General features: G+C 40.3%; 1 protein-coding gene across 1 annotated transcript in view; it reads left to right on the forward strand.

The window, feature by feature from the left end:
* LOC143722546 (uncharacterized) overlaps positions 1–24,358 on the forward strand; it is a 29,809-nt gene that overhangs the window by 871 nt on the left and 4,580 nt on the right. The window contains exons 2-3 of the mRNA XM_077213928.1: positions 3,544–3,693; positions 11,602–11,751. Coding sequence (XP_077070043.1) covers positions 3,544–3,693; positions 11,602–11,751 — 300 coding nt within the window. The remainder of the gene's footprint in view (positions 1–3,543; positions 3,694–11,601; positions 11,752–24,358) is intronic.

Genomic DNA, 24,358 nt, shown 5'->3' on the forward strand with positions numbered 1-24,358 from the left:
CTTAATTCAGATTTAAGTGATATGGCCTCTCTGTCATGTGTCTGTATACCAGCAAAGCCAGGCGTGTGTCCAAGCACAACATATGAAGCAGAAATGTGTGCCATGGTACGTTTCGTGTCGTGTGCCGATGACAGTGACTGTGCCGACAATGAGAAATGCTGCAGCAATGGATGTGGACGTCAGTGTATGGCTCCAGTTGCAGGTTATATTACATTATATTATATCCACCTTATTCTGCTCTAAACAATAAGTTACTTGCCTCCCATACATGATAAGTATATCTATAGAAAGCTTGAAATGTTTACTTTTAAATAAAATAATTAAAAACGAGCAGAAATGGGCTGCTCTCTGCTTATGTATAGGTTAATTTGTATGAAGTGTGGATTTCTCTCTATAGGCGCGTTCACTACTGCGAAGATGGCGAGTCAGTATCATCAAATTTATCTTTGCAGTCGACACTTACAGAAAACACTAGTTATTAATAAACAATTCAAATGTTTAATGCATAATCATTACTTTTGCCGAGTTTTTTTTTTGTGGCAAGCTTATGCGTGCGTTGAGATGCAGAATAGGCAATATATTACGAAAACGCTCATTATGGTTTAGCATTCTCTCCCATATAGTATACATAACTTCCAACCCAACTTCAGTCGTGCACGGGCAGTGGCAGCCCTACTTATTTCACATATTTTCTAACCAGCACATCACTGCGACGTTCTGAGCGAGCGGCGCTTAATCTTCATAAAGCTTCGAACCTGAAAAGGACAACCGGCTTCCGGTTCAAACCCGCAATGAATCATGGGTAAATTCGCTAACCAGGAAAAAGGTGGATACTATGGGGCTGTTAAATATTTGAATGGAGTGCCGCATGTAATCACAGCGTTCTTACACGGCTACGATTGTGTTATTGGGTTTATACAACAGTTTGACGGCACAAGTGTGTAAATAAATAAGAAATAACAATGGAGGGACTTTAAAACCCATCTTTTGTGCAGAATTATTTCCTACCGCCACGGATTCAAATCTCAAGTTGACAGTTTGACAGTTGAGCCCAAGCCTTCGTTACTAATTGTAAAATTCCACTTTAGAACTAGCAACGAAGGAACGTTGAGTCTCTTCATTAAAGCTAGTTGTTTTATGTAGAGTATTATGAGAAATAGATCGACAAAACAAGTGTTTCTTCACAACAACACCAACACAGGTCGTTCTTTAAAACGGGCGTTTTTAATTATTTGGCTCGTTTTGTTTATGCCGTGAGAACTGCATTCATAAATGAACATAGTACAAACACATCAGCATATTATACAATACATTCTTAAAGGAAACAAAATGCAAAAAAAAATGATGCTTTCCACACATCAGACAATTATACATGTGGAATAAATACCTCGTTGGCTGCTTGTCATGAAAAGAGGTCCTTGAGTCATTAGTTTTACAAAATCCTCTTTACTGTCCCCTTTGACTTGAGACAACACTTATTTTAAACTTAAATTCAACTTTCAGAGCCTCGTTTAGCCTCCGCTCATCATCAGTCCATCGGGGGCGACGCAATATTTTGTTATTTCCACTGAAGTGATGCATTCTCGCGCCTTTCATTTAAAGAGACACACATTCATTTAAATAAAATTACATCAAATACACATCTTTACATTGAACCTATAATAGATGAATGCATGAAATTATGGATTTAATTATAAATTAAATATTATTAAACAAATGCATAGAAAGTGTGCATAACGGCAATTACACTAACATAAAAATATAGCCTATCACAATACAGAAATATAAATGCTATTTACATTTTTAATTGAAATGCTTATTAACATTAATGAATGAACATGGCGGATATGCGCAACCGACGGTGAGAGGTTTAGATAAAGGTTTGAGTGAATGATCAAAGTTTAAACTGATAGAAAATATTTATTTAATATAGGCTAATCCATGTTATATTTCATCTGCAATAACAATGTGGACTTTTAATATCAGTTTGGCCATTAACTTTTAAATTCATCATTATGCATTAAAGCAGCACTATGTAGTTTTTGCTCTCAGGGTCCCCCTACAGTTGGGAAACAGTATTGTATTCTACTACTGTCATAAAATCTGTCATTGTTACACCAGGGGATACCAATGGGGGATACACATGCATTTGTTGACAAGCCGACACCGTCTTAAGTTCTTGCGAGTTCTCACGTCTTGGGCAGGCTGCCAGCATTGCGCGTGAAATGTCTTCATCCCAGGTACATTAGCATATATTTCAGCATGTCATATGAATATAATTTCATGGGTTTTATTTTTTTTCAAACACCAAAAGATCGCGTAGCTCAAGTTTACAAGCCAGCATCATTATAGTAGCCTATTGGCAACTGTTTTACATAATGGATATGCTAATTCAATTCAATGTTTGTGTGGTAGGTAATAGATATATATCGTCAATATTAAATTATCAAGCTACCATAGATGAATCTGGAAATTTGAAAAATCAATTTGTATTATAGCCTGAGGCAAGACACTTTCACCGGAAAAATAAATAAACAAACATGACTATCATGAAGATAAATGAAGGACCAGATATATTCTGTAACATGGCCAGACAGACAACAATTTCGAAAAAAGAGAGATAGTATGCAAGCAATATATTTACTAGTCCAAAAGCATTACGGCCAGGTCAGTATCGGTCGGGCACCCACCCTCCTCCTCCTTTAGCTCACGCCAGCGAGCGAACGCTGGACCAATATTGATCCTCGTCCGGCCTTTTACTTTGTCACTCTCCCTTTTTCTTTTTTTAGTCTCCTCTGTGCCAGTAAAAGCGATACAGACACTGTCAGGCTATGGCAGACGTGTCATTCAACCTATTGTAAGTCGATGTACCATTTCAAGGGTCTTGGAAATATATTATGAATGGTGAAAAACTACATAGTGCTGCTTTAATATGAGAAGAGTTTTCTGCATGAAAGACCCGCGACTGCAGATCAAAGTGGTACTGCTTTTTTTTTACTCCAAGTCGGTTGGAAATTAAAGGAACACTCCACCGTTTTTTGAAATAGGGCTTATTCACAGTCTCCCCCACATTAAGATACCTGGGCAAAAGCATTTGTCTTAGTTTGGGAGTGCCGACGCTAGCTTAGCTTAGCACAATGAATGGAATCCTATGTTGTCAGGTAGCATGTCTTGAGTCAAAGTGATAAAAAAAAAAAAAAAAATTTACTCCTTGTGGCTTGCGTATTCACAACAAGTACAAATAGCAATTCAGATTAAGACTAGGCGATTTCCTAGGCAGATATTGACTTGGGTGATATTAGGGTGAATCACAGGCGAAGCACTGCTACTTGGGCGCAGTCATATCACGCAACAGCTGAAATCCCCAAACTATGTTTATAAGTAGTTCCAGGCAGGTCTTTAAATGTCCATAACACTTCGCCAAATTATTTCAGTTATTTCAAAGGTCCTTACAGCAACAACAGTAAAAGAATCAAAAACTCCAGTGAAAAATGCATTCAGCATTCAGTGATATGGGTTTTCTGTCATGTGTCTGTATAACAGCAAACCCAGGAGTGTGTCCAAGCAGAAAATATAAACCAGGAAAGTGTGCCCGGATAAGTTTCGTGTCGTGTGCCGATGACAGTGAGTGTGCCAACAATGAGAAATGCTGCAGCAATGGATGTGGACTTCAGTGTATGGCTCCAGTTACAGGTATTTTTATATTATAATACAGGTATTTTTATTTATATAAAAAAATGTCTTGATCAGATGATAAAGGCTCTGTTCAGGGCATCACCTCTTGACAGTCGACTGTGCGTGATGTCACTTCCCAACACAAACACGCCCAATAGCATAAACCCACCCTTGACACTGATTGACAGGTTTCCGTGTAAGGCATCGGAAATGGAAATACTAAGGGAATTAGTATTCCATTTGAGTTTTTGAGTCCATTTGAGTGGTAATTGAAATTGCTATTTAAATATGACAGGGCCAAAACTCGTAAGATATGGGAAACACAGTTGCAAACAGACTTTGCTTTTCCATTTGAAATTTGGCAGTCACTGTGCGTTCGCTTAAACGAAAATGCAAACGGTAATGCGCGATTTGCAATTGCTTTTGGATTATGTCACATTTTATGCGTCCACAAATTGAAAACACAATTGCAAATACAATTTGCAATTCCTTTTTGAATAATGTCCGGAATATCATTCCATACTATGGTCTGTTAACATGAATATTTGCAAGCCTCCTCCAAGCACAGACGTCACACTTTAAATCCTACCTGTTGCCTTTCACCAGCCACTTATTTAGCTAATTAGCTTATTTTTAGCCCCCGACAGCTTTTTTTGCTTCATTTATCTTTTTCGAGTTTCAATGTTAACTCACTCAGCGCTCACGGCGCCCCCGCCCGCTCGCGATATTACCCTTCTATGTCCAAATAAATTCTATGATGGAATCTTATGAGGGCGCCGGCGCCTACTCTAGCCTGTTAGTCCTCTAAAATTTGTATAACTTTTTTATATTTAACTTATATAACTTTTATATAAATTTAAATAACTTAAAAAAAAATTGACGACAATATGAGGCGCCATCCAGGGCATCAAACTTCATTCACGCACATATAGTATATGAAACACTTGCATACACGTATACTAAGTAGTCAAACATACATGTACACTGCTGAATGCTCAAACAAAAACATATGAAATGCACAACGACACACCTTAAGTCGCTCACGCACATAGGCCTACACGCAAACTCTACACACACGAGATACGCGGAACCCTCAAATCTATCCTGCATCTAGCTGATATTCTTCAGGTCAATCTAATAGTAATAATCACATATCAGTTTGAATGTCTGCTGAAGAAAGTGAATCTTTGCCCTTTTTTTGTCTTTGTCCCACTAGCGTAGCCAGAAAAGCGTCTCTGGGTGTGCATAAGAAAAATTGGGTGTGCCACATTTATTGTCAAATTAATGTGCAAAAAAAACTCGGACCCGGCTTATCACTAACTTTACAGAATAGACTGGGCTGATGTGTAAAACTGGCTTGCCACATAAACATAGGCCTAATACTAGGCCTACAGTATATAAAATATAACTCAGGGTTCAACATTAAGGCTTTACTTGTGCTTGTCCTTCGAACAAGTAAATCAGCCATTCTCTTGTCCAAGTAAAAATGCAGAAATCGGTTTAAACGTATGCTTCATCTTTCATTTTAAATTCTTAGATTTGATCAATACATTCAATTGAAAAAATTAGACACTATGCTGTTACCAATCAAATTAATTAATTTACACTGAAAAATTACAACTGCATTAAATAATGTTACGAGATTGTTTTAAATATTTTTTGAAGATACAAAAAAGATATTGGAAAGAATTATAGCCTACTTTTCAACACGAAACTAAACCACCAGTAGGGGGCGGCAGGTGACTGTCTTAATGAGTGAGTTATTCGGTCATTTATTCAAATGATTCGTTCAAACGGCTGAATCGTTAAGGAATGAGGTAGTTGTTTAATGGGTCATTGAATCTTTGACTCAATCGATTCATTCAAAGCGCGGAATCATTCAGTAATGCAGTTATGTGTTCCGGTGAGCTGCGCTGTGGTTCTTGGGATGTTTGTTTGGAACTATTATCGCTGCTCAAATAGAAAAACAGTCAATATTGTGTCTAAAATGTAAGTGACTTGATATTGATTACTTGTTTATTGAACTGTCATATGAAATCAGTGTCATATTTTCAATCGTGATGGTATTCAGCAGTCGTGGTGCTTAACTGTATCATATCATATATTATAAATATGAAAACTCCACATTAATTTTTTAACCGCTCTATGTTCATTACGTTTCTTTGTGTGAACTGCGCTCATTGTTTCTATTTCTCCTCATGAGGCGCGAGACTCAACAGCACAACCGTATTACCAGTCTGCGGCTGTTTGCGGATTGGTTGGCAGTGCGAATGTCGGCAGATATTTTTTTAACGATAATAATTAAAAAATTAAAATACATTTTAAATGTACAAATATTTTAGGTAAACAACAATAGTCCAAGTTTAGGAAACGTTTTTATTAAAACTTTAAAAGAGAATTCTGCATCTATTTTAGGTGTGCCAGCTGCTACTGTGGGTGGCACCGGCACACCCTGGCACACCCGTGGCTACGCCAGTGCTTTGTCCTTTTAACAGTTAGGAGGATTTCCCATGACAGCGCTAGGTCAATGCGTTTGTGGGTTGCGTCTTATTGTTTACAACCTTGTTTCGATCATCCAATATATAAAAGTATTTTTACAATAGGAAATAAACAGAAGCAAACAGTTCAGTCAAAAACAAAAAAGCAGAGCTATAGTATATACAGGTGCTGGTCAGATAATTAGAATATCATCAAAAAGTTGATTTATTTCAGTAATTCCATTCAAAAATTGAAGTTTGGATATCATATTCATTCATTACACACAGACTGATATATTTCAAATGTTTATTTCATTTAATTATGATGATTAAAACTGACAACTAATGAAAATCCCAAATTCAGTATCTCCGAAAATTACTTAAGACCAATACAAAAAAAGTTTTTTTAGAAATGTTGGCCAAATGAAAATTATGAACATGAAAAGTATGAGCATGTACAGCCACTGCTTAGGTGTTATGAGAGCCCAGGTTGCTCTGATAGTGGCCTTCAGCTCTTCTGCATTGTTGGGTCTGGAATATCGCATCTTCCTCTTCACAATAACCCATACATTTTCTATAGGGTTAAGGTCAGGCGAGTTTGCTGGCCAATTAAGAACAGGGATACCATGGTCCTTAATCTGCATCTCCATAAAGTTGGTGACCAGCACCTGTATATATATAGCTTTATTGCTATAGTAGCCTACATGATAAAACTACAGTTATGAAACTACCCTCAGCCAAATCGATTTGCTCTGGAACAAGTAGATGAATAAATCTGATATACCCAAAATTAATTATACCTCATGTTTAAACACGATCTACTTAAGAGCCAGCGTAAAATTCCAGAAGAACTAGCCAAGATAAAGCTGTTCTCTGCGGGACAGCGGGTGCATGAGCGCTGAACGGCCGCTGACGTTCTGGAGCTCAATCTCTGAAAACATTTAAACAAATGGTCAAATATGTGCTATGTTTATATAGAACTCACATATTTGAGGTCTAAATAATTATTTTCTCACCTAAAAAATAATTATCCTGGGTCGACATTAAGCCTTTTCATGTACTTTTTTAGTAAAAAAGTTGCTCGTCCGGAAAAACAAATTAATCTATTCTGAAGCAATATTCTTATAAATGTTCAATCAGCTTTGATAAATTTAAATCTGCATATTTTCATATCTGCACCTTTAAAGTACATTTCCCCCCTTAATCTTATTCAATATATGCTTCATCTTTAATGTTAAATTCCTAAATTTGATCAATAAATTCAATTAGAATAATAAGACACTATAGGGCTATTACCCTAGGTAGGACTCCTCAAATTAATTCATTTATACTGAAAAATTACAACTGCATTAAATAATGTAATTAGATTATTTTCAGTATTTTTTAATATATAAATAAGAAACTGTGGAAAGAATGATACTTTTAAACGTAACACTAAACCGCCAGTAGGTGGCGACAGGTCTTAATGAGCGAGTCATTGAGTCATTCATTCAAACGATTCGTTCAAACGACTGATTCATTCAAGAATGAGGCAGTTATTTATGAATGGGTTATTGAATCTTTGACTCAACAGATTCGTTCAAAACGATGAATCATTTAGTAATGAAAACACGGTTAAAGGTCCTTGCACACTGAGTCCAAAAGTTTTCGCATGTATAAAAAAAAAAAAAAAAAAAAAAAAAACTCACGTTGTGTCAATCACGTCAAACACCGCCTGCAAAACTTTTGTCCGTCATAAAAAAATTTGGATCGGGTTTGATTTTCTGCGTTTTATTTGCATCCGTAGCAAGCATTTTGAGAGATGTTTTGACAATCCAGAGCCACAAAATGAATAAGAAAAAACACACACGAAAATTTCGGACTCTGTGTGCAATGACCTTTTAGTGTGCCTGTGAGATGCGTTATGGTTCTACTGTGATCTTTGTTTGGAACTATTTTCGCTGCTGAAACAGAACAAAATCAGTCAATATTGCGTCTAAAAAGTAAGTGACTAGCTATAATTTTAACTGTTTATTGAACTGTTGTATGAAATCAATGTCACATTTTCAATCGTGATGGTATTCAGGAAAACAGCACTTGTTGTGTGAGGTTGCTTAACTGTATCATGTGTTAAAAATATAAAAACTTTTTTTTTTTTACCATCAGTAATACATTTATCATCCATTATCGATCACAACGTACAATAAATGTAAAAAAAAAATGATTCATTTTCTCGTTTTAGTGATTCCCTAGTTATTTTTTTGTTTTATTCAGGCTACTTGTCCGGTCGGGGACGTAAAATTCTTTTTTACTTGTCCCTTCAAAAAATCCACTTCTCCCGGACATTGTTAATGTTGAGCCCTGGATTATATTATATTTTATTAATCTGATTGGTTGACCAACCTTAAAGGTGTGCAATTATTTTCTGGGAAACGAGCATCTAAAGTAGTTCTAGGCAGGTCTTGACTGCATTACCTATGTCCATATCAATTCGCCAAAGGATTTCAGTTATTTCAAAGTAGGGGTCGACCGATTATCAGCGCCGATATTAAGCATTTTTATGGTTATCGGTATCGGCCATTTTCAAAACCGATTTGCAGATAAAATAATTTAATTTTGAGATGCGCTATGTTTGGCTCTGACGCAGCCACCTCTGTCGAAACTCACCACTCTGTAGACTAGACCAATGTCCCCGCCCATCTGAGGTTGGGAGTCACAAGTCTGGCCAATCAACGGGGAAAGCTGAAGGCACTGAACACACCGAAAGCACTTGCTGACTGGAGCTGCTTCACTGTTCACGCATCAGTTGTCTCTCAAAGTTAAGGAAGCAGCAGACTTTTCTGCAGTAGCAATATTAAATTGTTATATGTAAATTACTACACTGAATTTGCAAAACACCTCAATATAATAGGGCCCTGTGATTTCCGCAATGCAGAAAACACAAACGGAATACAGTCATAAGAACGGAATTTACTGTATAAAGCAATACATGTCACAGAATTTATCAACTTTTTGATGAATTAATAAAAAGCAGGTCAGTACAAATCAAATTTAATTTCAAACTGCAAAAAGACTATATAAATATGAATCCTGCTTGTCTCTCAATGAATGGCGCAGACGCGTGATTTCATTTACCACACACACACTGGAGCACGCGGGATGCTTGCACTGTTTGTAGCCACATCATTCTATAAGGACATGATTGCAAAAACATCATCTCTAGAGCCGCTTAGTCACTTCATGAGCTTTTTAATGCTTCAACTGAGAAAAGTTATCATCATAAACCATAGTCTCCATAGTTCGCTGTCTTCCATTGGCGAGAAGTGAAGCTGCCAGTGTCCTGATATGGCGCTGACATCTTGGGACTTGAGTCTGCGCAGTTGCGATTTCGGGACCAGAGCTGCGCAGTAGTGAGCAGGAAGTAAAGCCGCGAAATCAACGCCCCGCCCTCACTCTCGCCGAATCAATCGCAAGCACACGCCCCTGCACTTTTTTCAAGTTTCCTGTCTGCTCCGTTCTGCTCCAATTTTGATGTCTGCTGATTGCAGTACCTCGTTAAAATAAGGTAAATACAACTACTAACCACATAGTCATATTTAAAAAGTAACACATTAATATATCCTATAGTATAGGATATATTAATGTGTTAATATAGGAACTATACGTACATGCATATTACAGAAAGCACCGATGACTGTTTTAAGGGGAACATAGGAATTAAGTTGTGCAGGCTATGTCTATTTTTAATAGACAGATATAGTGTAGCATCATGCTACATGCTACAAGTTACCTTCGCTATGATGACTAATTTTCCATTGATTGCACTTGAGCAAACGTCACTAACCCAACCCTCGGCAAACTGATTGTACGACTCCAGTAATTTCCAGGCTCGGAATTGCTCACATGTGTAAAAACTCCTAGCTAATACCAGATAATGGCACACATGAAAATACTGTATCTGAGGCAAAGCTGCATAATCAGTGCTCAGTGCTTCCTTCGTTAGCGCGTGAAGTTTTTACATTGTACCTCTCTTTGTCTTGTGTTAATAGAGTCTCTTTATAATCTCTGTCATTTTGTCTCTTCATGATTTGCGTAAAATTATAAACAGAAAGAAATATTCGAAATGTGCTTGTAAAACTTTGTAAACACAGCAGCTTATGCTATCAAAGATGGCGTCTCCGGGGAAGTCACGTGATATTAATTGGCCTGTGGGAACTATGTATACTATAAAATACGAGTAGCCTACTCATATTACTACAATTAAACAGCAATCACAATTTGGTGGACAGCTAAATCAACTTCATATTTAGCTCATGTAGTCTGTTTTAGCTAGGTTAGCATCCTATAATTCATTAATTTATTTTGCATGCGCAAAAAACTCAAAGATTGATCGGACATGCCAGATCGGTTAGCACATTCTACTGCAGAACAACCCATTATGTCGGTGTGAAATAATTAATTATAGAAATTTAGATATTAAATTTAAAGCTCCTATCTCCTCAGTCCTCCAAAGATCCTGAAAAAAAGATCCTGTTGGTGCTTCAGTGACTACTTCGCTCAGAGAACCTGTCAATCACAGCTGTCAATCATGACGCCACAGCGCTGTTTTTATAGCATCAAATAACTAACTAAAAACAAACTTATTTTAAAAACAAACACTTGAAATTACATCAGCGTAATAAAAGCTACAGTAAATGACAGAAACTATCTTTGGAAAAAATATATGTGAAGTGTAATTTAATTGTTTAGCTGATCTGACGTCCCATTGAATAACATGGAGAGGCGGGGTTTATGAGCTATCCTAGGACCGGTCACTGGGGGGCGATCGAGACGCTTTGGCTTCACTTTTCAGGGCTTGTGCAGCACGCTTGTCATAAACACACAGAAACTCAAAGATCTCCACGCAACCCATCAAAATAAAAGTCTGATTTTTTTTATAGGGCCCTAAAAATGTCATTTTTGTTAAACTGTAAATAAATTGAATAAGTTTGATTTCAATTAATTAGAAATGCTTTTTGATTACTAAAATTTAATTTAACCATTAAAATAGAGTCTTTAAGTTTTACAAAATGTTTACAGAATGCTGCTGGGTGCTTCTGCACTTTTTAAGTTATTAATATTATTATTATTATTATTAACAATAATAATGTTATTATTAACAGTTCTCAGATTTAAAGATATGTTTAAAATCATTTAAAGAAAGTATTTGTCAAAACCCTTTGTTATTCTTAATTTTGACATTGACTTTTTTCAGATTTTTACACCAGACATAGGCTATATATCGGTTTAAAATATCGGTTATCGGTCTACTTGATCTGTAATAATCGGTATCGGCCCTGAAAATCACATATCGGTCGAGCCCTATTTCAAAGGTCCTCACAGCGACAACAGCAAAAGAACCAAAAGCCCCAGTAAAAAACACATTCAGCATTCAGTGATATGGCTTTTCTGTCATGTGTCTGTTTAACAGCAAACCCAGGAGTGTGTCCAAGCAGAAAATATAAACCAGGAAAGTGTGCCCGGATACGTTTCGTGTCGTGTGCCGATGACAGTGACTGTGCCAACAATGAGAAATGCTGCAGCAATGGATGTGGACTTCAGTGTATGGCTCCAGTTACAGGTATTTTATATTATATTATATTACAGGGTGGACTTAGGGTATAAAGTGGCCCTGGACTTTCTGGCACAGAGCGGCCCACCACAACCGGTCCACAACTAATCACAACAAGAATTTGTACACAGCTCTTTTACGTAGAGGCACAGTTTAATATCTCTAAAGTTCAATACATCAGTCCATATGCTCTGGTATGGTCTAAAATAGTGGTTTTCAATCCTGGTCCCAGGGACCCACCGCTCTGCACTTTTTATTTCTCTCTTTCTTAGTACAGTCATGGAGCTCTCATTGTCAGGGTTCTGTCACTTCTGTCTAGTCATTTCTTGGTTTTGTGACAGAGCCCTGACACTCCTGTTTTGTCTTGTTTCATGTGCCTTCATGTCATTTTTTGTCTTGTACTGTGTAGCAACCAGCTTGTGTTTTACCCTAGCTGTGTGCTTTCATGTTTTCATGTTTTATGTGAACACGTGGCCTATGAGTGTTCTCATTAGCTGGGTGTTCATGTCTTGTTTTGCGTTAGCACATGGCTTGTGATTTGTTTTACTGGCCATGTGCTTGTGTTTGTCAATGACTGGTGTGAGCACATGGCTTGTCATGTATGTTTCCTTGTGCCATCTCCTGTGCTTTGTTTGCTCTCCCTATTTATTCTCCCTGTGTTTGCAGTCCTGTCCTGTGCTGGTTCATCGTCGTATGTTCGTCATAACTTTACCGTGTTATGTTCCTCCTATGTGTTGCCTTGTCAAGTCAGTGTTGTTTTCCCCCTCGGCCTCGGGCAGTTTTTGTTAGTGGTGGGCAGATCAAGGCTTCGTAACACTGAAACAGTTGAAGCAAATGTGCCATATTGTGTAGAGATGCTTCGAAACCCGTCTCCACGGTGACCCCTAGTGGTCAAAATAGTGTAAATGCAACAAAAACCAATTTAACAAATCTATTGCAAAAAGTAAAATCTTTCAAATAAATTTTTTAATCATCTAATAAGATTATCAAGTGTCTAATTTTCTTTTATCAATTGTCAGGGTTTGTTTTGTTTGTTCTATGAATGGCTCAGCTAAACAGGCCAATAGGAGACTATTAACTACCATTATTCATTATCTAATTAAAACGTCCACAAATGTATAAAACTGATCAAAGATCAGGTAAAACCCACAGACACTTGTTCATTGATTCATGGGTTGAGATCATCGCCCCCAGCGGTGAAACCATAGACTGTAAAAAAGGATGAAACATTGAAATTTCAAAGTGTTTCGAAACAGTTATGATGTAATGAAGCCTCGTTTACTGAAATCACGTGACTCTGGCAGTTTGATACACGCTCCGAAACATTGATGCGGAACAAAAGATTCGTAAAGGTTTCAAGCTTCATGAAGCAGTGTTTTGAAATTGCAATCTCTAGTTTTTGTTTGTATTTTGTTTTATTTTTATTAATAATAAAAATTCCTGCACTTGAGTCCCATAGATATAAACACTAGATCTTTAGAATCTAGAAATGTAATCCCTTGCTGTCTGTTTTTTAGATTTCGTTCGTGTAAACATCCATACGCAGCAGAAAAGTCCGGCATCATCCATGAATTCAGCGTCACCTAGCTACTTCCTATGACAAGACCCTTGTTCCAATATGGTGGCGGTTTTGACGCATGTTAAGAACCCCAAGGCGACACCTAGTGTTTATATCTATGCTTGAGTCCTCGCTACTTCCACCTACCCAAAACCTGACACTCTTCTAATGAGCTGATGATCTGAATCATTTGTGGTATCGGCTTTGATCACAGGAATAAATTACAGTTTACAATATATTCACATATGCTGCGTCCCAATTTGCATACTATCCGTCCTAAATAGTATTCGAAAATAGAATTAGTACGTCCCAAATCGTAGTATGTTGAAATGAGTGTTTCAAAGATACCCGGATGGTCTACTATTTCCGGTCAGAATCCGAAGTGCAGATCGATGCACACTCTAACGGCTGATATTGCCCACAACCCATTGCGCGTTGGATGAGGATTCGGTTAGAACTACAAACACGAGTGAAAAGTGTTAAAAACTACAGACATGGAGGACGCGCGAGTCCCGCGGTTATGTAGGCTAGAGAAGTTTTGATAAAGAGGTTTTAGTGATTAATTATCAGTATCTAACCTGACGAAAATGAATGTATTCAATGTTGTCCACATTATATTGCATCTGCAGCATTGTGAACTTTTGTAAAGATACGTTTAGCCATTACCTTTTAAATGCATCATTCAAATTGCAAACGAGAGTATCCGCATGAAAGACCCACGACTGGCAGATAAACGTACTCTCCGAAACAGTAGGAAATCAAATTAGATTGAATGGAGGATTTTAGGTGTTTCTCAATGTCAAGGAAGGATCCTCGGAAGCCGTTATTTCGAGGATGCTACGTCATCGACATCCGTCAAAGGACTGTTCCAATGTCGAGGATCCTCAGAATTTCAACCAGGACTGAGTCCTTCGTTCGAAAAATATCCCATACACAGGAAAGGATGCATATGTGTAGCCTTCGCGCTCTCAAATCACCCACAATCCTATGCGCCAGCTTTGCTATCTTGTTCAAAAAATAAAAAATGTCAGACGTTAGCAGAGTCGGAGCAATAACGGGGCACTATGCTTGTAGATGTAAGTTACCATACATTTGTTATAACTGTTGTACATATAAGTAAAGTTTAACGTTTAAATGCCAGTACAAATTACTACCGTATTGATATTACAAATTATACAAATGTATACGAATTACGTTATTGATGGCTAACTGAACCGGACCTGTCATTTAGCTTGGTTGCCGTCACCGCCATTTCTTTTGTAAATAACTAGTTAAGTTGTACAAAGTAATTTAACATGATTAGCAGAAGAGAATTCTTTTAAAAGCATTTAAAATCGTACTGGCCCCAAACTTTTGAACGGTAGTGTACATCATAACTTTTTGATCTTTTTGAATGTTTGCAGCGCCAAAAGCGGACCTTTTCACTGACGTAATGACGCAATGACGTGCACTTGCTAGCCTGTTCCATTTACGTGTTCTCCGAATGCTAAAGAGGAGCCTCGCCAAGCCTCTGAAGGAAATGACTTGGAAGGATCAATCCTGCCAAGGAAGTATCCTTGACATTGAGAAACGGCTTTTAACTGTGATGAGATGATTGACAGGGCAGTTTACGGTGACAGGAACACGCCACAGATCTGTCCATTAAAGATGACGTGATAGTATGTCCCAAAGCTTGCCTACTCTTTACCTACACACTCAAAAGTATGTACTTTTTTTTCACAAAAAGAGTACATACTTTTAGTAGTATAAGTAAGCGAATTGGGACGCAGCAATAGATTTTTACATTGTAATAATATTTCACAATATTTTACTGTAAGGCTGAATTTATTTGATCAAATATAGGCTTCAAACTGTAGCTATTTTTGATCAAATAAATTCAAAAACATTGAATAAGTCTTAATTATTTCAAACTTCTGACCACCAGTAGCCGCGGGAACGCCGACAGCTGTTTGACTACATTGGGATTTAAGATGACACGACTTTAAATAACGTTGTTTTTAAACATGTTTTACATTTTTCACCTTTATAAAATTAGTCCAAAGGTTATTTTGTTTTTATAGGTTGTCAAATATGGTTTTATAATTTTGAGAATTAATATAGGCTATCTAAGCCGAACTCGCATGTAGTGAGTTATGTGACTAGGCTGGTTGAGGACCATCATCTCAAAGTTGTCAGATTTCAGTCTTGTGTTGTTTTTTTTTTCATATTTTTATTTTTGTTTTCATCACACTTTGTTCCAATCCGCTATGGAGTTTCCTTTGTGTTTTTTTTATTCAATCAAACATCCTGTGTTTTTAAGAGTAAAACTAATTATTTTTTCATTAAAGAAATTTAAAGATTGCAAAAAAGTCTTCTTAAGGCTCAAAAATAAAGAAGTTGATCAAATTATTTGCATTTCGAACACTTTATCACAAACGCACACATTTTGCTCTCTTTTCTGCTGTCTTCTCTTCTCCCTCTATTTGCTTCCCCTAGGATCCATCTTAAAGAAGCATAACATCAGTTACCGTTTTTATGCAGATGATTCACAGATCTACCTGCCTATAAAAAGTAAGGGTGATAATTCGCTAAAAAGACTGTTAGATTGTTTTTATGACATTAAAGCCTGCATGGCTTTAAACTTTGTACATTTTAAATAAATTAAAACCGAAATCATGATTTTAAGACCTAGCAGTTCTACTTCCAAATTGGACCTGGGGCCCCTGACACCATATGTCAAGCCTATGGTAACAAACCTTGGTGTTAAGATGGATAGTGATTTTCAACTAGAGAAGCAGATAAATTCCGTTGTAAAAGCTAGTTTCTTTCAACTCAGGCTACTTACCAAACTGAAGCCATTTTTATCTTTCACTTATTTTGAGAGGGTTGTACATGCTTTTATCACAACTCGCTTGGATTATTTTAATGCTTTACATGTGGGAATTAATCAGGCCTCCCTCTCTAGATTACAAATGGTTCAAAATGCTGCCGCTCGACTCCTGACTAGAACTCGTAAATGAGATCACCTTACGCCTGTTCTTGCCTCCCTTCATTGACTACCGGTTTGCTTTAGAATACATTTTAAGATTCTGTTGTTTGTTTTTAAATCTCTTTATGGTCAAGACCACTGATCTATATAGAATGACATATAGAGTCATTCTATATAGATCAATGGTCAAGACCCAGCTTATATTTCTGAACTACTAAAGCCGCATGCTCCTCCGAGGTCATTAAGGTCTGCTGACCAGCTACTCTTCTTTGTCCCTATAACGCGGCTAAAAATAGGGGAGACCAAGCATTTTCAGTCGTGGCCCCTAGGCTTTGGAATGATTTGCCTCTACATGTCAGTTTGGCCCCCAGCCTTCACATTTTTAAATCACGACTTAAAACTCACTTTTATTCTTTGGCCTTTAAACCTGCTTGAGAGTTGGATTCTGCATTCTTATTTTCTAGTTTGTCCCTTGTTTTAAATGTTTGTTTTTGTTACTCATGTGTTTATAATCTGTCCTAAATCATGTCAATGTCCAGCACTTTGGTCAACCTTGGTTGTTTTAACCCTCTGAGGTCGGCTATCGCGTCTCGCTTTTTTTTTCTTATCAGTGCAAAAGAGACTGAAATACTCTGTTGATTTTATGTGTTAGTGTTATACATCATTCGATCCTGTTAAGTGTGTTGTTTTTTGTGTATACTCACAATGTAAACAAAGTATTGTGCTTTTAGTCAAATAAAGAAAAATAAACATGATGCTAGTTTTACCTTCTCTCTGTCAGTGAAGTCCATTTTGAAACGCGTCCGAAAATTAACTGCAATTCCGCGAATACTTGTCATACAGGCACAAGTGTTTTTCCATAATGAAGCTTGAACTCTCTTCTTTTAAATGAATTAATTTATATAAAAAAAAAAACAAATATTCTCAGTTTATGTAATCTGTATGAAAAGAGAGAGAGTTGTCAGTCTTTTTCTTTCCAGCTCATTATACCTAATTACGCGTTAATGTGTTTTACAAATAAAGTTGGATTGGATTGGATCTATGGTGACCAATAGAAAAGGGCCTTCCATCCTGGTTGGTAGAGACCGCCCACTGAGACACAGCTTCATTCGCAAGCAAAACTTTTCAACTTGCAAGCAAAAGATTTAGACCCGCAAAAATAAAAGCATAAAAGTGAGCAAAATGTGTGCGTTTGCATGCACTGCAAATAATTTTGTTATCATCTTCTTTATATTTGAGCCTTAAGAAGACTTTTTTGCAATCTTTTAATTTTTTAAAATTTAAAAATAATTAGTTTTACTCTCAAACACAGTATGTTTGATTGAATAAAAAAGACACAAAGGAAACTCCATCCATCCATCCATCTTCCTCCGCTTATCCGGGGCCGGGTCGCGGGGGCAGCAGTCTGAGCAGAGAAGCCCAGACTTTCCTCTCCCTGGACACTTCCTCCAGCTCTTCCGGGGGGACACCGAGGCGTTCCCAGGCCAGCCGGGAGACATAGTCTCTCCAACGTGTCCTAGGTCTTCCCCGGGGTCTCCTCCCAGTGGGACGTGCCCGGAACACCTCCCCGGGAAGGCGTCCAGGAGGCATCCGGAACAGATGCCCGAGCCACCTCAGCTGACCCCTCTCGATGGGGAGGAGCAGCGGCTCTACTCTGAGCTCCTCCCGAGTGACCGAGCTTCTCACCCTATCTCTAAGGGATCGGCCAGCCACCCTGCGGAGAAAGCTCATTTCGGCCGCCTGTATCCGGGATCTTGTCCTTTCGGTCATGACCCAAAGCTCATGACCATAGGTGAGAGTAGGAACGTAGATTGACCGGTAAATCGAGAGCTTTGCCTTACGGCTCAGCTCCTTCTTCACCACAACAGACCGGTACATCGACCGCATTACTGCAGAAGCTGCACCGATCCGTCTGTCAATCTCCCGTTCCATCCTTCCCTCACTCGTGAACAAAACCCCAAGATACTTAAACTCCTCCACTTGAGGAAGGATCTCTCCACCAACCTGAAGTGAGCAAGCCACCCTTTTCCGACTGAGGACCATGGCCTCGGATTTGGAGGTGCTGATTTTCATCCCAGCCGCTTCACACTCGGCTGCAAACCATCCTAGTGCATGCCTGGTGTGAAGGGGCCAACACGACAACATCATCCGCAAAAAGCAGAGACAAAATCGTGTGGTCCCCAAACCTGACACCCTCCGGCCCCTGGCTGCGCCTAGAAATTCTGTCCATAAAAACTATGAACAGAACCGGCGACAAAGGGCAGCCCTGCCGGAGTCCAACATGCACCGGGAAGAAGTCTGACTTACTACCGGCAATGCGAACCAAGCTCCTGCTTCGGTCATACAGGGACCGGACAGCCCTTAGCAAAGGACCCCGGACCCCATACTCCCGGAGCACCCTCCACAGGCCGCCGCGAGGGACACAGTCGAATGCCTTCTCCAAATCCACAAAGCACATGTGGACTGGTTGGGCAAACTCCCATGAACCCTCCAGCACCCTGTAGAGAGTATAGAGCTGGTCCAGTGTTCCACGGCCTGGACGAAAACCGCACTGTTCCTCCTGAATCCGAGGTTCCACTATCGGCCGTATTCTCCTCTCCAGTACCCTGGCATAGACTTTCCCAGGGAGGCTGAGAAGTGTGATCCCCCTGTAGTTGGAACACACCCTCCGGTCCCCCTTCTTAAAAAGAGGGACCACCACCCCGGTCTGCCATCCAAGAGGCACTGTCCCCGACCGCCACGCGATGCTGCAGAGGCGTGTCAACCAAGACAGCCCCACAACATCCAGAGACTTGAGGTACTCAGGGCGGATCTCATCCACCCCCGGTGCCTTGCCACCGAGGAGTTTCTTGACTACCTCGGTGACCTCAGCTAGGGTGATGGACGAGTCCACCTCTGAGCCCTCAGCCTCTGCTTCCTCAATAGAAGACGTGACGGCGGGATTGAGGAGATCCTCGAAGTATTCCTTCCACCGTCCGACGACATCCCCAGTTGAGGTCAACAGCTGCCCACCTCCACTGTAAACAGCGTTGGTAGGGCATTGTTTCCCTCTCCTGAGGCGCCGGACAGTTTGCCAGAATCTCTTCGAGGCCAGCCGATAGTCCTTCTCCATGGCCTCACCGAACTCCTCCCAGGCCCGAGTTTTTGCCTCCACAACCACCCGGGTTGCAGTCCGCTTGGCCTGCCGGTACCTGTCAGCTGCCTCAGGAGTCCCACAAGCCAACCAGGCCCGATAGGACTCCTTCTTCAGCTTGACGGCATCCTTTACTTCCGGTGTCCACCACCGGGTTCGGGGATTGCCGCCTCGACAGGCACCGGAGACCTTACGGCCACAGCTCCGAGCAGCCGCTTCGACAATGGAGGTGGAGAACATGGTCCACTCAGACTCAATATCTCCAGCCTCCCTCGGGATCCGGTCGTGGCTCTGCCGGAGGTGGGAGTTGAAGATCTCTCTGACAGGAGACTCGGTCAAACGTTCCCAGCAAACCCTTACAGTACGCTTGGGTCTGCCGAGTCTGTCCAGCCTCCTCCCCCGCCATCGTATCCAACTCACCACCAGGTGGTGATCAGTTGACAGCTCCGCTCCTCTCTTCACCCGAGTGTCCAAGACATACGGCCGCAGGTCAGATGAAACGACCACAAAGTCGATCATCGACCTGCGACCTAGGGTGTCCTGGTGCCACGTGCACTGGTGGACACCCTTATGCTTGAACATGGTGTTCGTTATGGACAAACTGTAACTAGCACAGAAGTCCAATAACTGAACACCGCTCGGGTTCAGGTCGGGGGGGCCGTTCCTCCCAATCACGCCCCTCCAGGTGCCACTGTCGCTGCCCACGTGAGCGTTGAAGTCCCCCAGTAGAACGACGGAGTCCCCAGTCGGAGCACTTTCCAGCACTCCTCCCAGAGACCCCAAGAAGGCCGGGTACTCTGCACTGCCGTTTGGCCCGTAGGCACACACGACAGTGAGAGACCTATCCCCGACCCGTAGGCGCAGGGAAACGACCCTCTCGTTCACAGGGGTAAACTCCAACACATGGCGGCTGAGCTGGGGGGCTATAAGCAAACCCACACCAGCCCCCCGCCTCTCACCATGGGCAACTCCAGAGTGGTGAAGAGTCCATCCTCTCTCAAGGAGTGTGGTTCCAGAGCCCAAGCCATGCGTAGAGGTGATCCCGACTATCTCTAGTCGGAACCTCTCAACCTCCCCTCCTTGAACTGCCACCTTAACGTGGTGGAGGGGTTTGAGTACCCGAATGACCCTAGGAGCTATGTTGTCTGGGGCTATATGCCCCTGGTAGGGTCTCCCAAGGCAAACAGGTCCTAGGCGACGAGTCTGACTAAGAGCGGTTCAAACCCCCCTTATGATGGACAAACATTCAAGGACCGTGACGCCGCCCGGTATGGCGCAGCCGGGGCCCCACCGTGGAGCCAGGCCCGGGGTTGGGGCTCGTATGCGAGCGCCTGGTGGCCGGGCCTCTCCCCATGGGGTCCGGCCGGGCTCAGCCCGAAGGAGTGACGTGGGACCGCCTTCCCGTGGGCTCACCACCTGCAGGAAGAGACGTAAGGGGCCGGTGCAGAGAGGATCGGGTGGCAGTCGAAGGCGGGGACCTCGACGACCCGATCCCTGGACACGGAAACTAGCCTTAGGGACGTGGAAGGAAACTCCATAATCCGCCAAATGGATTAACAATAAAACTAAAATGGACAGCTTGAACTATCCCTAGCCTACATATTTGGCAGACCGCCTGTTTTATTTTGCTGACCAACTCTCAAAATCTGTGTGCTAAAGCTACGACACACTGGACAGCGCGCAGTAAGCTACATTGAAGTGAAGCGCAGAGCAGAATCGATTCAAGGGTTTAAACTATGATGACATAACACTTTGAACAATAAACCCAGAGATGATTTTTTTTTAAATATATTTATTGACATCTATCACTGCCAGAAATTAATTTAGCCAAATAGCTAGATTTTTTTTAAACAACATTTTGAATACAGAAATATGAAATAAATTACAAGATGAAAAGGTTATGAAATATTGGCAGTTGGTGGCAGGAAGTCGCTGTGTTATTGAATGAGTCATTTTATTCAATTGATTCACTCGAAACGCTGATTCATTCAGTAATAAAAGGCATATCACTTCAAAGCTTTAGAACAGAAACAGTTTTAGATCAGAAATTGCTAATGAAGTTCAAAAATAATCTCAAATTGTAAATCAAGTTACACATTGTAAATCAAGTTACACATTGAAAAAAACATTTTAAAAGTAGAAAGACTGAAATAGCTATTTGTTGTAAAACGTATTCCAATAATATAGCCTATACAACTTCCAAAAATCTTTTTTTACAGTGAAAAATTCATTCAGCATTCACTGAAATGGCGTCTCTGAAACGATTCTGAAATTTGCCAGTAGGTGGCAGCAAGTCACTGTTATTGAATGAGTCATTTTATTGAGTCGATTCACTCAGTATCAGCTGATTCATTCAGTATCAGCTGATTCAGTAAGGCGGTATGGTTGGTGAATCACTTACTCAACCGATTTGTTCAAAGACTCGTATTCATTCATGAATGAACCACTACTCTGTGCGCCTATGCTGCGAGTCACACATTGATCTGTGACTTTGCTTTAGACTTTTAGCTGGCAGAAAAAAAAGAAACATTGTTTTGAGTGGCATTAAAACTCAGTGTTAATTAAATAAACTCAGTGTATTGCTCAAAACAACAGTCAGGCTACTCTGCACTTCACTACAATGTAAATAAATACATTCTCTGTTGCACAGTTTTGGTACACACATTTCAAGAGTTGATAAATAAAAGAGTGTGCCAAATAGGTAGGCTAGGGGTAGTTGTGACAGCAGATGCGATATAAATTAATTTTAAATACGATAAACTAATTTCACAGCACACAAATGTATGTGCAGGCAGAAGGAAGCTCTGTCTAGGCTCTGCACCGGTGTGGTTTGTGTCGAGCCATTCATTAGTCTGGCTGTTTAATGAGAAAAACAGTAGTCAACATTTGAAGTGGATCAAAAAAGTGAATCAAAGTTGTCCTAAGACAACAATGGGTGTTGTTCAAAATTCATGGATAACTTTGATGAAAGGTTTTGATCCACTTCAAATTTTGGCTACTGTAGATAAAATGTCCCTGCAGTGGACTAGTAAGAATCCGTACAACTGTAGCAGATACTGAGAAAGAACAGCACGACTTGATCTTCACTCTAAAGAGGGGAACTGAAAAAGAACAGCACGACTTGATCTTCACTGTAAATAGGGAACTGAGAAAGAACAGCACGACTTGATCTTCACTGTAAATAGGGAACTGAGAAAGAACAGCACGACTTGATCTTCACTGTAAATAGGGAACTGAGAAAGAACAGCACAACTTGATCTTCTCTGTAAATAGGGAACTGAGAAAGAACAGCACGACTTGATCTTCACTGTAAATAGGGAACTCAGAAAGAACAGCACGGCTTGATCTCTGTAAATAGGGAACTGAGAAAGAACAGCACGGCTTGATCTTCACTGTAAATAGGGAACTGAGAAAGAACAGCACGACTTGATCTTCACTGTAAATAGGGAACTGAGAAAGAACAGCACGGCTTGATCTTCACTGTAAAGAGGGGAACTGAAAAAGAACAGCACGACTTGATCTTCACTGTAAATAGGGAACTAAGAAAGAACAGCACGACTTGATCTTCACTGTAAATAGGGAACTGAGAAAGAACAGCACAACTTGATCTTCTCTGTAAATAGGGAACTGAGAAAGAACAGCACGACTTGATCTTCACTGTAAATAGGGAACTCAGAAAGAACAGCACGGCTTGATCTCTGTAAATAGGGAACTGAGAAAGAACAGCACGACTTGATCTTCACTGTAAATAGGGAACTGAGAAAGAACAGCACGGCTTGATCTTCACTGTAAATAGGGAACTGACAAAAGAACAGAGCGACTTGATCTTCTCTGTAAATAGGGAACTGAGAAAGAACAGCACGGCTTGATCTCTGTAAATAGGGAACTGAGAAAGAACAGCACGGCTTGATCTTCTCTGTAAATAGGGAACTCAGAAAGAACAGCACGGCTTGATCTTCTCTGTAAATAGGGAACTCAGAAAGAACAGCACGGCTTGATCTTCACTGTAAAGAGGGGAACTGAAAAAGAACAGCACAACTTGATCTTCTCTGTAAATAGGGAACTGAGAAAGAACAGCATGACTTGATCTTCACTGTAAATAGGGAACTGAGAAAGAACAGTACGGCTTGATCTTCACTGTAAAGAGGGGAACTGAAAAAGAACAGCACGACTTGATCTTCACTGTAAATAGGGAACTGAGAAAGAACAGCACGACTTGATCTTCTCTGTAAATAGGGAACTCAGAAAGAACAGCACGGCTTGATCTTCACTGTAAAGAGGGGAACTGAAAAAGAACAGCACGACTTGATCTTCACTGTAAATAGGGAACTGAGAAAGAACAGCACGACTTGATCTTCACTGTAAATAGGGAACTGAGAAAGAACAGCACGGCTTGATCTTCACTGTAAAGAGGGGAACTGAAAAAGAACAGCACGACTTGATCTTCACTGTAAATAGGGAACTGAGAAAGAACAGCACGACTTGATCTTCACTGTAAATAGGGAACTGAGAAAGAACAGGACGACTTGATCTTCACTGTAAATAGGGAACTCAGAAAGAACAGCACGGCTTGATCTCTGTAAATAGGGAACTGAGAAAGAACAGCACGGCTTGATCTTCACTGTAAATAGGGAACTCAGAAAGAACAGCACGGCTTGATCTTCACTGTAAATAGGGAACTGAGAAAGAACAGCACGGCTTGATCTTCACTGTAAATAGGGAACTGAGAAAGAACAGCACGGCTTGATCTTCACTGTAAATAGGGAACTGAGAAAGAACAGAGCGACTTGATCCTCACTGTAAATAGGGAACTGAGAAAGAACAGCACGGCTTGATCTTCACTGTAAATAGGGAACTGAGAAAGAACAGCACGACTTGATCTTCTCTGTAAATAGGGAACTGAGAAAGAACAGCACGGCTTGATCTTCTCAGTAAATAGGGAACTGAGAAAGAACAG

The sequence above is a fragment of the Siphateles boraxobius genome, unplaced genomic scaffold, assembly GCF_051911475.1.
Source record: "Siphateles boraxobius isolate OS27281-9 unplaced genomic scaffold, OSU_SipBor_1 68, whole genome shotgun sequence".
Taxonomy (NCBI): domain Eukaryota; kingdom Metazoa; phylum Chordata; class Actinopteri; order Cypriniformes; family Leuciscidae; genus Siphateles; species Siphateles boraxobius.